The 13689-nt window shown below is 40.9% G+C and overlaps 2 protein-coding genes across 3 annotated transcripts; one reads left to right on the plus strand and one right to left on the minus strand.

Moving 5' to 3' along the window:
- Window positions 1-12: 12 nt before the first annotated feature.
- On the plus strand, window positions 13-1473 carry LOC129593533 (39S ribosomal protein L11, mitochondrial-like). The gene is made up of 4 exons (XM_055489894.1): window positions 13-254; window positions 356-451; window positions 572-665; window positions 975-1473. The coding sequence occupies exons 1-4, from the start codon at window positions 126-128 to the stop codon at window positions 1247-1249; spliced, it is 594 nt and encodes a 197-aa protein (XP_055345869.1). The 5' UTR covers window positions 13-125; the 3' UTR covers window positions 1250-1473.
- LOC129593532 (catenin delta-2-like) lies at window positions 1346-13689 on the minus strand. Of its 2 annotated transcripts, none has more exons than XM_055489892.1 (16): window positions 12567-13689; window positions 11452-11582; window positions 11041-11106; window positions 10483-10509; window positions 9894-10059; window positions 8781-9102; window positions 6038-6450; window positions 5193-5470; window positions 4888-5123; window positions 4521-4551; window positions 4244-4409; window positions 3911-4061; window positions 3627-3786; window positions 2880-2973; window positions 2590-2796; window positions 1346-1822 (listed from the first exon to the last, which is right to left on the minus strand). In XM_055489892.1, the coding sequence occupies exons 1-16, from the start codon at window positions 12678-12680 to the stop codon at window positions 1634-1636; spliced, it is 2751 nt and encodes a 916-aa protein (XP_055345867.1). In that variant the 5' UTR covers window positions 12681-13689; the 3' UTR covers window positions 1346-1633. The 2 variants fall into 2 exon arrangements, with proteins under 2 accessions (XP_055345867.1, XP_055345868.1); XM_055489893.1 differs by lacking the exon at window positions 12567-13689 and adding an exon at window positions 12199-12369.

A 13689-nucleotide genomic window follows, 5' to 3' on the forward strand; every position in this document is an offset into this window, starting at 1 on the left:
TTACATAGCGTCCTCGCTGCCTGTTTCAACTGAAAACGTTATTGGAAACTTCATAAGAATTTTTGTGTGTTAGCGTTAGTATATTTTTCACTGGCTGCATACGCTTACGCGGCAACGTCCTTAAAATGGTGGTCAAGAAGGCGAAAGGATACCGAAAGTTGGTTATGAAAGTCATCCATGGCCCGATCATGAAGACCAATATACCAGCAGGTGCCGCTGCACCAGGACCTCCACTAGGGCCGATGCTTGGCCAGGTACAGTCCACTTTGAATTTTTCTTGGCTTTTTCGTTTTCTGGTTTCTAGGTATTGTTTATCATATTGCTTGGATGGTTAATTATTCAATTCTCTCTGCAGCGTGGGTTAAACATTGCCGTATTTTGCAAAGATTTTAATGAGAAAACCAAAAATATTAAAGAAGGGCTTCCTTTGCCAACAAGAGTGAAGATAAACGTGAGTGCTGAAAATGGTGTTAGTATTTTTTACGTAGAGGCTGAATCTGTTTACTAAATTTTATGTTACTGAAAATCAGTATTTTGCTGACCATAGTTTGTTTGTTGTTTCCCTTTGCAGCCTGATCGTAGTTACGAATTAACCATACATCGACCGACGCAGTCATATTTTATCCGTGCAGCTGCCGGGATTAATCGCGGCGCAATGATGGGAAGTGAGTAATGATTAATCCAAATTTTTCAGTGACAAGATTCAACAGTGCATCTAGGAATTTTGATGAATCGTTGTAATATAAAAATTGAATAATTAAATTGAAAAGTTGAATAATAAAATTAAATATAAAAATATGCTTATGCTAGAATGACAGGACATTCTGTGCATGGTATTTCTGGTGATACTGTACGTATGCGGTATGCCATTGAAATGGAGCTTGTGCTGTACAATTGTATACCTGTAGTCGCTTGTGCTGCCGATGTAAATCATGTAACAAATTGCACTTACTGACTACATTTGTATTCCGCAGCTAAGGAAACCGCGGGTAAAATAACTCTGAAGCACGTCTATGAGATTGCAAAAATTAAAAGCGAAGATCCTCCACTGGAGAACGTAGATTTAAAAGAGATCTGTGAAGATATTATTGACCAGTGCCGCCGAATGGGTGTGCAAGTTGTTCGGGATCTGGACGCCGAGGAATATGGCAGATTCCTGGAAGAACGAAAGATTGTTGTAGCCGCTCAGCTCAAGGAACTTGAGGAAAAGAAACAAGCTAAAATGCTAAGAACAACGAATGCGGCGTAATGAGGGAATGCAAATTTCTCGTCTGGAAAGCACGAATGTTTGTGTGGATTGTGTTATTGTTTGCATTTTATTGAATCCTTGTAAATAGTAAACGAATTTAACTGTCTCCGTAAAGCATATTTGCGATTACTTGTGGAAAAAAATTTCATTTCTTGTATGTGGCTGCTTCTTCATGACTTGGAAGTTAGCAGTGACGATACTAAAATCAACAATAAAAACAGAAATCTCAATCTGAGTAGCAACATGTCAACAACAGGTATGGTCACTTCAGTAACCTTTCCGAACAGTAAAAGCGCGTTTATAGCTGCTGGAAGACAGAGAACATTTTAATTGTAACCCAACTATGAGACAACAAACAACGGTACAATCCTCTTTATCCCCAATCTACACCCAAGAATCACCACCCATCCCATCTTCCGACATCATATCGGCTGACCCGTCGCCGTTGTCCCGCATTTGGCGCAGACGGATCTTCTCAGCTCGATTGACTTGTGCGTACACCGGTTCCGAGAGCCGACCTCCGCCACTTTGAACCCGCGAGGAACTGGTCCCGTTCATTGGCACACCAGAATCCTAAATCATAGAAAAACCGCTTTTAAAGTCTATGCTGGGAAAACAAAAATCTACAAAAAGGTGAAGTATATATGCGTATAAACTTTCAACAGGCCAAGTACGACGAGAGAAGATAAATTGTGCTACGGCAATTTAAAACAGGCTCAATACTGTTGCATAAAGCCTGTGGTCACTATAAAAATGTTGCTAAATGTTGCTGAATGTTGCTAAAAATGTTGCTAAATATTACTAACAGTAAATCGAACAAAAATGTGGTAAGCTACGGCTACTGTGAAGCATTAAAAACAAGAGTGAAACGGCTATCTATATCGCACCGTTGCCTCCAAAATTGTTTAATCCAATCAATTAAAGGATAAAAATTTAAATTATCAGATAATAACAGTACAGAAACCGATAGGTACCGATACTCCTCACACTTCTTATTCCAAGAAGTACTGTTCTCGTGTGCATTGCATCCATGCTGTACTCGTATAATCGTACTTATTGACAGTGGGAACTGTGAAGTATTGAAAGTGCGATCATTGAACCCTGTTTTAGTATAGTGCAACTAGTTAAGTAATATAATAAAACTAATTTCCTATTAAAAATTGTTAGCTAAACGGAAACAAAAAAATCTCATTTCAAACTTGACAGCGTTTGTATGGTAAACCTGGTTCAGCACTAGACATATAACGAATGGTTACCATATCGTATGGCTACCGTAACTTGTACTACCGGTAGGTCTTATCCCACCGAATTGGCGAAATGGCACCAAAGAAATAATTTACCTGGTCATCAGGCATCATTCCTCTCGGCAACGTTTTGTCTTCGAACTTTGTAGCTCCTTGTGAGCTGAATGTCCGGCCCAGGGTGTCCGTTCCACCCAGTGTTTTGGTTCCCATGTTGGGTGGTTTAGAGAGAAAGTGTGATTCCTTAAAGCCGGCTGACCTATACACTTCGTGTAGGCTCTGATGACTCCATAATGTTTGCAAAACCTGCAAAAGAAACGAGTTTAAGTTAAAATGCAAGCCAAACAATTTACTGTCGCGATCCTTCTTTAGAATAATGCTGTACGTACCAGGAAGGCGAATCGGACGATTTTACTGGAATACTGGCTATAATGGGTTGTGATGTACACGAGTTTCTCCACGCCCTTGTAGTCCAAGAAAGCCCTAACGGAATGGAAGAAATAAAGCGCATAAAATTATGTGCTGGTAAACTTATCGACACATGTTTCCAGTAAAGTTTCCTGTTAAATTTAAAGACAAATATTGTAGCGAACGGCAGTGGTAATTTAAAATCTGGAAGCTGTCAAATATTAACGTACTCGGCAAGATCATAAGACAACACTAGGTATTTAGGAGTAAAAAAGTACTAGTACAAAAACAATACCGCCGGAAACCGCATGAACCGATCACCGCAAATTCGGGGTCTTGTTGTGCCAGTAAATCAAAATCGCAATTACCACTAAAGGGCACAAATTTATTTACATCCCGCCATGATTTTTTCGACAATTTCATCCAATTACAGCGTCCGTTGACCCCTCGCAACGCCATGACCAAGTGACTTCTCATGCGACCCGCATTAACTTACGACACGACAGCTTGAAAACGAGAGTAAAAAAATCGATTGACTACAATCATGTCACTAATATGATCCGAAAAAAGGCTCCCATCTCTCAAATTCTCATTTCTCAACCAGCCCAAAAACAAGTGCTCTACTGACAGCTATCACCCCATATCGAAATGCCGTCGAGTACTGAGTTGTATAAGTACACAACCGAATGTTCAATAACCATAAATCGCTCAGTCCCGCGTGTACGCACCGAGCAAATTCCGGATGCTTTTTGACAACTTCGTTAACGGTAGCCAGAGCGGCAGCCATGGTCTCTTCGGATGTTGGCACAGCCGGCACAATGCTATGACTGTCGGGATGGGCAGGCGGACCGGGGATTTTTTGAACCAAATCACCCATGGCGTACTTGCCTGTGAGTAACAGGGAAACAAGGAATGATGCTTCATAGCAAACGCCGCACAAGCACAATCAAACACAAATATTTCCGCCTTGATCGCTTACGCAACGCGTGTCTGGTAAAGCGAAACGACATACCAATCAATTCACGGTTTCTCTGGTCAACGGCAAGATTCCTAAAGGCACGCAATGTAGTGCACTTCACTTTGTCGTTATCTATCCTCAACGACTCCACCAACACTGGAAGACCTTTCTCCTTCCGTACAGTAGCCCGCACTTCCATTGCCGGCTAAACAATCCAGTAATATGGTCAAATATTACCGAAGTTAACACAATAAAGTGGACAAGCTATTTGTAAAAACTTCCGGTATAATCTCAAAAATTATTTACAACAGCCAATAAAAGTCAACCGTATAGCAGATAACTAAATGTGACAACAGGAAAATACAACGTAATTCAAAATCAATATACCTGCCAAAAACATGCCGAAAGATTTTGTAGAATTCCAACCGCTGCTTCTATCGTGTCAAGGTTGGCTGACTTTTGTATCAAGTTCAAATAGGCTTGAATACTTTCCAGACTCCACAGCGCATCCATGCCTTTCAAGTTGGTATATACGGTATTCTTGGCAGGGGTCCTGCATGGACGAACGGCAATGCAAAAAAAGCAGAGAGCACTGATTAGTTCTCTTTGTCATATAAGTCAGAGTACTCTAAATAGACACAAGTCAACCAAATGACAATCGTACCCATTCAGACTTCCGGGAGCACTCGCTGATCCTACAAACACCATCTCGTAAGTATATTGGTATCCGCTTCACAACCTATTCTCATATCAGTGTCGTCTATGCATCGCAAACACTTACATAACATTTAATCAAATGTTACGATGGAAAGGAGCAGTTAATAAACTTCGAACAACGCAAGCGAACAGCAAAAATCAAATCTGACAAAGACACTTCTAAACCGAATGCGAATAAAAAACTTTAATTTTAACAGATTTTTTCTTAAAATATTTCACATGGTAAATCCATCTTTGTTTCATAAATTATTTTTCGGTAAAACTGCAGCGAAAAACTTACAAATTAAAACGACTAAAATTTTTCATGCACTAACCTTTGTCCTTGTTTCCCTTTTTATTTTTAGGCTGCCGCTTCCTATCATAATCGGGATCTTCGACTTCCTGGCAGCGGAAAGACAGATTGCGTAATATGCAGACGACGTTCTCCACACTCTTATTTTCATTGTCTTGATTGTTCACGGCATCCTTCAATATGAAGAGTAATGCTCCTATGAAGTCTTCACTCTCACGCAGTGTCTTTCGCGCTTGAAAACCAGCCGAGCTCACATTTCTTAACAAAAAAACAACACATTCGATCAGATTACAACCGAAGCCATTGAACGAAATCCAGCGTCGCTACCTTAAAACGCCGCTCGAATTGCGAAAGACAGTGGAACTATACAATACTGGACGCCCGGCATCAGCGGAGTGTGCAGAACGCTGCTTATAGCCGGATCGGGGGATAATAATCTGTTTTATCAGCATCGGACAGGCTTCGTCCAGTATCGGTTTCTTCAGTTCATCACAGCTCGACAAGATCCATAAAATGGCCGTTACCAGCTCGCCAATCTCATTATCATGGGTCTGCTTGAGGAGTTTGATTAATGTAGCCAATCCCCCGCTACTCCGTACTGCTCTCTATAGCGAAATGTCAACAAATAATCGGTCCAGGGAATGAATACAATTTTATCAGATTTCCATATTTATTTAAGACAGTCTGGTAAATACTACCCAACATCTTCAATAACCGGGATTCTCCTTAAACACCCCCTTTACACTGGGGAATTCATTTAAAAACCAATAAAAATATTGCAAATTGTCCATCATTATCGCTCACTTCCACCAAGCCGGATTTTAATAAATTTTTGACTAGCCATAATGCAATATCGATTAAACTCCGTAGCTTAAACTCGTTATGCTTGTACGGAAAGTCTCAACAAAATACAATAAAGCAATCGACAAAGAAACACATGTACAACTACAGAAATTGCACCAAGAGTTAATTAAGCACAGCCCATTTGATGTAGTGTATACACCGAAATAAAAAATATTAATCTGATACACGCTCTTTTAAAGAAATTCTACGTAATTATTACTTTAAATACGAAACTCAGTGCACCACTACAAAGACCATCCATGACGGATCATAGCTGTATCAAATCAACCAAACATCCCCACACAGCGTATGCACACAGCGCAACTGACCTTATTTTCATCATTCTCTCTGCCAAACGCGAGATTCCTCAATGCACTACAGGCATTCCGCTGCAGTTCCGGAATATTGGATCCCAGCATCTCCAGCAACGGCGGGATGCCATGCAGTTGGCGGGTGAGATGTTTGACTTGGTCATTGTTAAAGGCCAGATGGGCCAGATGCGCCGCCGCATTGGCTTTGATCACGTTGGAAGGATTGCGGAGGAATTCAATCACTTCCGGTAATTCGGGATCACGATATTGGGTAATGGGCTGTACATGGGGGTGCGAATTGGCCCGCGATGAGGTCCCGTTGGTATGCTCGGCCGGGGCCATTCTACTGCCACCGTCGATCTCTGCAGTCGGCGATCCCGAATAATCACCAACAACCAACTGGTCACTCAGATATGATCCATATAATCCAACTACAATATTCCACAAACCGAATAAGAAGACCATAAATAATCAACGAGACACGATCTGTACAAACAAATCTGCAAGCGGCATCAACTATGCACTAAAGTATGCAATCCCGAAAGCCGGGAAACACTTTGGGTTGTGTACAACAAATTTGATTGATTTGTGCAAAACTATTCTTTACCCAGTGTTACAGAGCCGAGCGCAATGAAAGCACTTGATTGTATACTTATCGCCGCTAAACTATCGTAGATATGCTGCCACTATGTAATTAAACCACCATCACGCGTACGCGTCTATTATAAAGCACAACACACCACTTTGTCGCACATCGAGACGGTAATATTTTTCGTCAACAAGCCAACACAACCGATCTGACAACAAAAATGGCCGCAGCCCACGCAACAGGAATTCACACTCGCTACCAAGCAGCAGCTCTACGACCATGACCGCTCAACGAGCCAAATCGCCACGCCCGACACAATAGTAAATGCTGTATGGTGCGCGGAGAATCAGCCAAACAACCATATTATTACCGGCTCAGTATTACAATTACGTCTTGTCGAATGTGTGCAAGACATCGTACAAAATCCTTCCGGAATAATTGGTTACGCCGCTCGGCTCACTATGCTCTGTTGGATACCGAAAGAAAAACTCGACCCTCGTTTAGAAACGCGCGCGATGTGTACTGCTTAAAGCTTATAATAGAATGGCTGCGCCAACTGAATATATTCATTTATTGAATAAGAGGTAAGCATATGAACATGAACTGACAACGCTACCACTTGTCCACGCACAAAGCGAAAGGTATCTTTCCAATTATACTGAACCGTTAATCAAATTTTATTATGGTTACGAATTATTTCACAAACGAACATATAGCTTCGTTTAAACTGCTGCAATAAACAAACATTAAATAAGGGCGCCAGATGGCAAAACAAGAATTGCGATCTAATTAATCTGATTAAAATCGATATGTTTTCAGATTCACCCCCAAAATTCGGGTTGCTCAGCGGAAGGCATTTCATTCCAGCCACCTTTTGTATGTGTGCGGTGGTGGCTTGCTTTGCCCTGGCGCAGATCGATTGAGCTAACAATAAGACGGAAGCTGTAACTCGATTACTCCATCCCCAGAAAGTACCATAAATTATGCATTTCCGTTCGATTCCCAGATAACGATAGGTCGTTAAATGAAATCAACATCCTAAGCACTGACCGGCCCGCGCTGTTTGACTCGTTGCAGCGGACTGACCGTGGATCTTCTGGTGAATATTAAACTTTCCTGTAACGCTTATTAGCATGTAAAACACAGTGTTTTCAAATCAATTTATAATCAGCAACTGGTGCGCTTTTATTTCAGTTAACTTGCGCAAAAATAAACTGGTTTCAGTATTCACATTACATCAATAATATTCATTAGTACGGATGCTGAACGAAAGCTCCAAAAATTCAAAAAATCATTTTAGATCGCACAGCATTAATCCACTTAAAAATTGCATTAAATTTTCGAAATCATTAAAATGATTTCTCGAGTTCTACAGCAATGCTGTCGAAAAAGATATCGTAAATAAATAACTATCAACCTTAAGCTGGATCTATAATCTGTCTAAATAGGGAATCAAGTAGAACATTTACCGTCCCTCCAGTTAAAGCATAATTGTCTTCCCCAACCGCCAACCGGAACTGTACAATGCCCCGCTCAGATGATAGTTAATATCCCCTTTGCGAGCGCACGCGCAAGGCCAATCGCTCTCCATAGCAGATAAAAATGGACACTAATGTCCATGGAGATGAATAACCCCTATCAAAGACTGGTGTGATGACCACTCGAAATAATCTTTTCAACATTGGATGACGACAAAATTTTCCATCTGACCTCATCCAAATCACATCTCCAATCTCATCGTTCCATTCTGACTTACGTGTTCACGCCGACCACCATCAATAGCTGATTCAAACTTTCCCCAACCCGAAACGGTATACAGTTTACAACAAGCTGCTTATCCCGGACATCATTCCGGCAAAGCTTAGTTAATACACAAAAAGTCACCTAACGACCACTACTAACTTCCACATTAGGTTAAATGAAATCATTAAAAATTTTAGCACAGAAAACAAAATAAAAATTCCTGTTCTCAATGTCACAACGGGAAAATTTATCAAAGATTTGTACGATTATTACCAGAAAATGGAAAAAGTCCCATAATAAATTTATTCTGCAGCCATGTAGTGATTTGTTTATTTTACGTGTAGACAGACAACCCACCAGGCTATTATTAATATATTATTAATAATCAGTGTTTGCGTTGTTTCAATATACCGCCACATGAACACTGACCATCGTCATGTGGACCGGAAGGACGAGATTTGCGACTGGACCCCTTGGTGGAATGCGTACTGCCATACAAATCACTGCGATCGAAAACATCCCCGTTGGTCGTCGGAACAGCAGCCGCCGTCGCATTCCCATGCGCCGTTCCATTGACATAATCAAATCGCTTGGGTGACCCATATTTCCGGTAGGGCCGTGCATACAACTGGGATTCATAGTCGGCAAGGTACTCTTCGGGATAGTCATAGTCACGACTGTTAATTCCCGACGAAAGGGTTTCATTGGGGACACGCTCATAGGTGCGGTACACCTTGGTCACCGTTGTCACCTGCCGAAAGACACACAGAACCCGACTATTAGTAACTGGATCTACGATTGTGTGCTTTACAACGCGGTCCAAATCTCATAAGATTTATCGATTTTTAACCGGCTCACTGGTCAGAAGAGCATGAAAATGCCGAGAGAGCGATTTCCCTGCCCTGATGGGATCTCGGGTAAGTAGCTCAGGCTGTACATTACATGTTACACGCGAAAAAAAGGCAACGATAAACCGCGGCAATGCGATATAAACAGAACCAGTGAGTGCATATCTAGGTCATCTCTGCACAAGATCAACAATTTCTGCACTGATTCTTGTATATTTTATTCCCTGCAAAATGAATTACATTCTAAAAAGACTAACGAAACATAAAGCGGACAAACAAATAGTGGGCTGAATCAAGGAGAACACGGCATATCAACGTAGCACTCAATTTTCAATATCAACAGGAAACTGGAGCGCATTATAATAAATAATTTCCCGAATACTATGTTAAAAACAGCGAACTGTATATTATTATTTGCAATTACCAATTTCGTGGCAGATTTTGGATGTACACTACTAATACTTATTTAGAGATGTTAATTAAAATTTGGCTGTGCAAAAAAATATTACCATTTCTGTAAGTATACTTCGAGCAAGCGTTCCATAACAACTGTTTACTTGAAGCATGAAAGCTGGGATGTATGAATTATTTATGTGCTAAAATACAACTGACCATGCGCACTGCGCAAATCCTCAGCATCTTAAGTGAGCGAATTTATATGCACGAAAGTTGAAGAAAAGATGAAGTGACGAACCTCTTGGGTGGTGGTGCTGGAAGTGTTGCGGCTAACTAGGTTAGGATCTGAGCCTAACGATCCATTATCCAGAAGATCTGGATTGGGCTGACAGTTGGTATGAGTGGTCGTGTATCGCGATTCGTGAATAGGCACCTCATCCTGCGGGTAGCACGATCCGTCAGCCCTGGAAAAACACAAGTGCAATTAGACCCTCATTACCGTGCAAAGCGTCCGTTATTGGGGGAAAATGTGAACACATATACAAATAACAAAAGCGTAACAGATATAGAGAATAGGCTGTGATAGAACGAAAACAAGCAGTTCAGTTCGATCACCCTCTATTAAGGATAGCGAAATTTGGTGTGACAGTGGACAGCATCCAGCCGACACCCTGGAATGCTGATGCGGCGATACAACATGAGGACTCTTGGGAAATGAGCCATCTGCTCACTCTTTCCATCTGTATTTTGCATTTCGCCCCAAACTTTTAAATTATTTTACACAGGCCGACACTTCCTCCTTAAAGCTATCGCTACCCATTTACTCATAAGTGCGAAGCTTTTCAATGGAAATTTCGCTCAGCCAACAAGACTTTACGCCAACTTACCCGTAGCCAGAATCACCAATCACTCGCCTGCAATTAAAACACGTATTTCAATGACTCTAGTAATTGTCAGCTAATGTAAGCCTAATGAACTATTTCAAAATAACATCGTCAGCATTTTATATAAAATACTAAAACGGTGGTATGCTGGGACTTCAAAAGACAACAACGGAGGCACATACATATAATTTAAGGGATAGAGAATCTCATTTGCCACTTTCATTAAAATACGACTGCTTTGTACAGGAGTTACCGGATAAATTCCTACTGCACAGTTCCCGGTTATGCAAATGAGTTTAGTTTTAATAAATATAAAAGAATTCCTGTGACAAAGCAGTATCATTTTACGGAAAGCATGTTAAATCAAAACCAATAAGTCAAATCAATTATGTAAACAAACGTGAAAACGAAAAACAAAACAGCCTCACTTCGAAAAAAATGCAAAAGATGTCGCAGTTTTATTTTGTTCAATTTTTTTCGAAGCATAATCGATACAACAAGAATGTGTTTGCTGGCTTGCGCCGCGGTACGTGCTAGGGTTATTTCCTGTTGCTCACTAACCTCTGTATCCGCTCCGATCGGTAAACTTTTTTATCGACTTTGGTGTCGACTTTTCGGTTGATCAATCTGAAAACGAAGCCGCAAGGCCTGATTTAAAAGCGGAACTGATGCGGAAGAATGCCAATACCAGCGAGAGCAACTGTTAGAGATTCACAATTCCACGCAATTTCTGTGCTTGTCAATGTGTAGAAACTTCTTAATACTCCAAGTTGGTAAAGATCCACACAATAGGCAACGACATATCTCAGTTTTTCTTAACAAAAATATTTTCATATCAGAAAATTTTCGGCATTAGTTAATATCGGTGTGTTTACGGATACGGAATGCCACAGCCAAACTCCAGTATAAGACTCAAATAAAAAAAAAACTAAAGTTAAAATAATTAGTTTATTTTTTCGTCAAGACACTTACACCGGATCAGTAGGATCGTTTTCGTAATCTTCCGGTATCGCTGGACCGACGTTGTTCCATCCTCGATAACCGGTATTACCGTCGTCCAAATAGCCCGAACCGGACATACCGCTGTCTCGCGATAACCGCACCTGTCAATGCAACATATACTTGACAATATGTTACACCTTAGAGAGATTTAATGAAGAGAAAAACTGCTCATAAGTCAAGCGCCATGTGTAAATTTGTATCATTAATCATATTCCACCGTCATCTATGGTTTCGCTCAGGGCATCTCTCACAAAAGGCAGATAACTGATTTAATAGCCGATAGCCCGTAGCACGGTATTTTTGACAAGATCATTCACATCGTTTTTGCGATGTCTTCAAAAGCTTTCAATAAAAGTATTGTGATTCTGCCCACTTGAATGCTGCATCTCACTCACAATCAGCATGTTCGATATACGAGTATTTCTGAGCCAAAACGGTGTTCCTGTTTTCTTTATTTAATCATTATCGTGTCAGTTAAGGTTTGGACAAAAACAATGAACAACCCTATTTCCCTTCAGTCAACAGCGGCACTTGATCGTTAACTACGCTTTAGCAGTTTACGCAATAAAAAACAAATTAATCGCGTAATCCATCAATGCCAACCAGATATTCTAAGCAGAAGAGAAAACGCAAAAAAAAAAACATTCAAACTGAATAACGTGCCGAACTGCCGATATGAGCAACCCAAACTACAGTCAGTTATGAAGATCAACATACCATAAATGCAACGTTATTTCCGGTTTTGAAATCTGTCGTAAAACGAAACAGTTAATAACTGACGGAGATCAACATCCAGTCAATCGAAGACGATAGTGCCACATTTTAAGAGAAACAGTAAACAATTCGCTTTACTGTTGACGAAATAACAAACCAAAAAAATAGCAATGGAAACGAAGAAGTCTGATTTTCCAGTCTAATCTACAGTTACACTACCAGCTACCATCAAGAAGTAAAAACGGTAATCGGAATGGAATGTGCTTGGGTTACGTGCGAACACCATTAGACTGCACACCAACTTGACCAATGAGCCAAAGATGCCATTAGTGGGACGATTTACGGTCTCGCGTATGCATTTATGCACTTGCCTTTTCGAGCTGGTTAGCGACGCTCCGTCTTTCGGCTGCTAACTGTTCAGTCAACTGAGCAAATTTTTCCTGTTCAGCCAGAACAGTCTCATAAACTGACGCCGGGTCCGCCATGGTCAAATGCAGTGGCAAGAAATATAAAGACTCCTCTGTATACAGCTTGTCCAAACAAATCGCCTCACTGGCAAATTAGGGCAAAAAAATAAACAAATCACGGCACAGGTAACAGACGTGCTATAACTTCCGCGTTGGAATATCCATTTCCCGAGAAATAAATTTAACGGATACCAATACACATTTTAATAGCCCGAGCAGCCGCATTCAAGTCCCAGCCATTTATTCGCATTCCACATCTGCCACCTTAATTGTCGGCCAAATGGGGCAATTAGCCAGTCAGAATAGTAAATCGGTAAATGCTGTGCAGCGCGGCACAGTCAAATACACACACCTCAATCAATACATTTCCGGAGCGGTCCACAACAATGTAACAAGGTTATGATATTCAGCTGCTGCTAATTACCCAGGACGGATACAAGATACTGGAAGCCGAAGCACCACACCATTCAACATCAGGACAAATTTTGTCCTTGTACAGTAAAAAATGCTGTTGTAAAAAATTCCGTTACTGGATGGCAAACCACGTAGCAGTTTAGGGAAACTGGCCGGTTGATTCTCAAGCAGGGCGTAAGCTAAAGGGAATCATTCCATAAGTGATAAGTTTCCGCATCAGATAACGTTAACGATTTAACAATAAAATAATTCCAAAGCACAAACTGAATGCACGATGAATGTGGCTCAAGGATATAAAAATTTTCCAAACAAAATGGAATTTCATAACACCACAACAAATGGTCAAATGCTGTCTAATGTTCGCACTATAGCTATTTTCACTTTCCAAAACATAATCGCAAATGAATGAGACAGAATTTTTGTTGAATTTGTTGTCAAAGCATCATGCGCTGTTAAGAAGATTGCACACGAGTGCACGAGTCGGCCATCAGCGGAACCAAAGCATTTGCGACGGCAAATATGTATGAAGCTGACAGTGCTGTGACGGCGTACTACAATAATATACGACCAAACTAGCGTAGCGCACTGGGCACTCCCCCTTGTTGCAAAAGCA

The sequence above is a fragment of the Paramacrobiotus metropolitanus genome, unplaced genomic scaffold (assembly GCF_019649055.1).
Source record: "Paramacrobiotus metropolitanus isolate TYO unplaced genomic scaffold, Prichtersi_v1.0 Parri_scaffold0000062, whole genome shotgun sequence".
Lineage (NCBI taxonomy): Eukaryota > Metazoa > Tardigrada > Eutardigrada > Parachela > Macrobiotidae > Paramacrobiotus > Paramacrobiotus metropolitanus.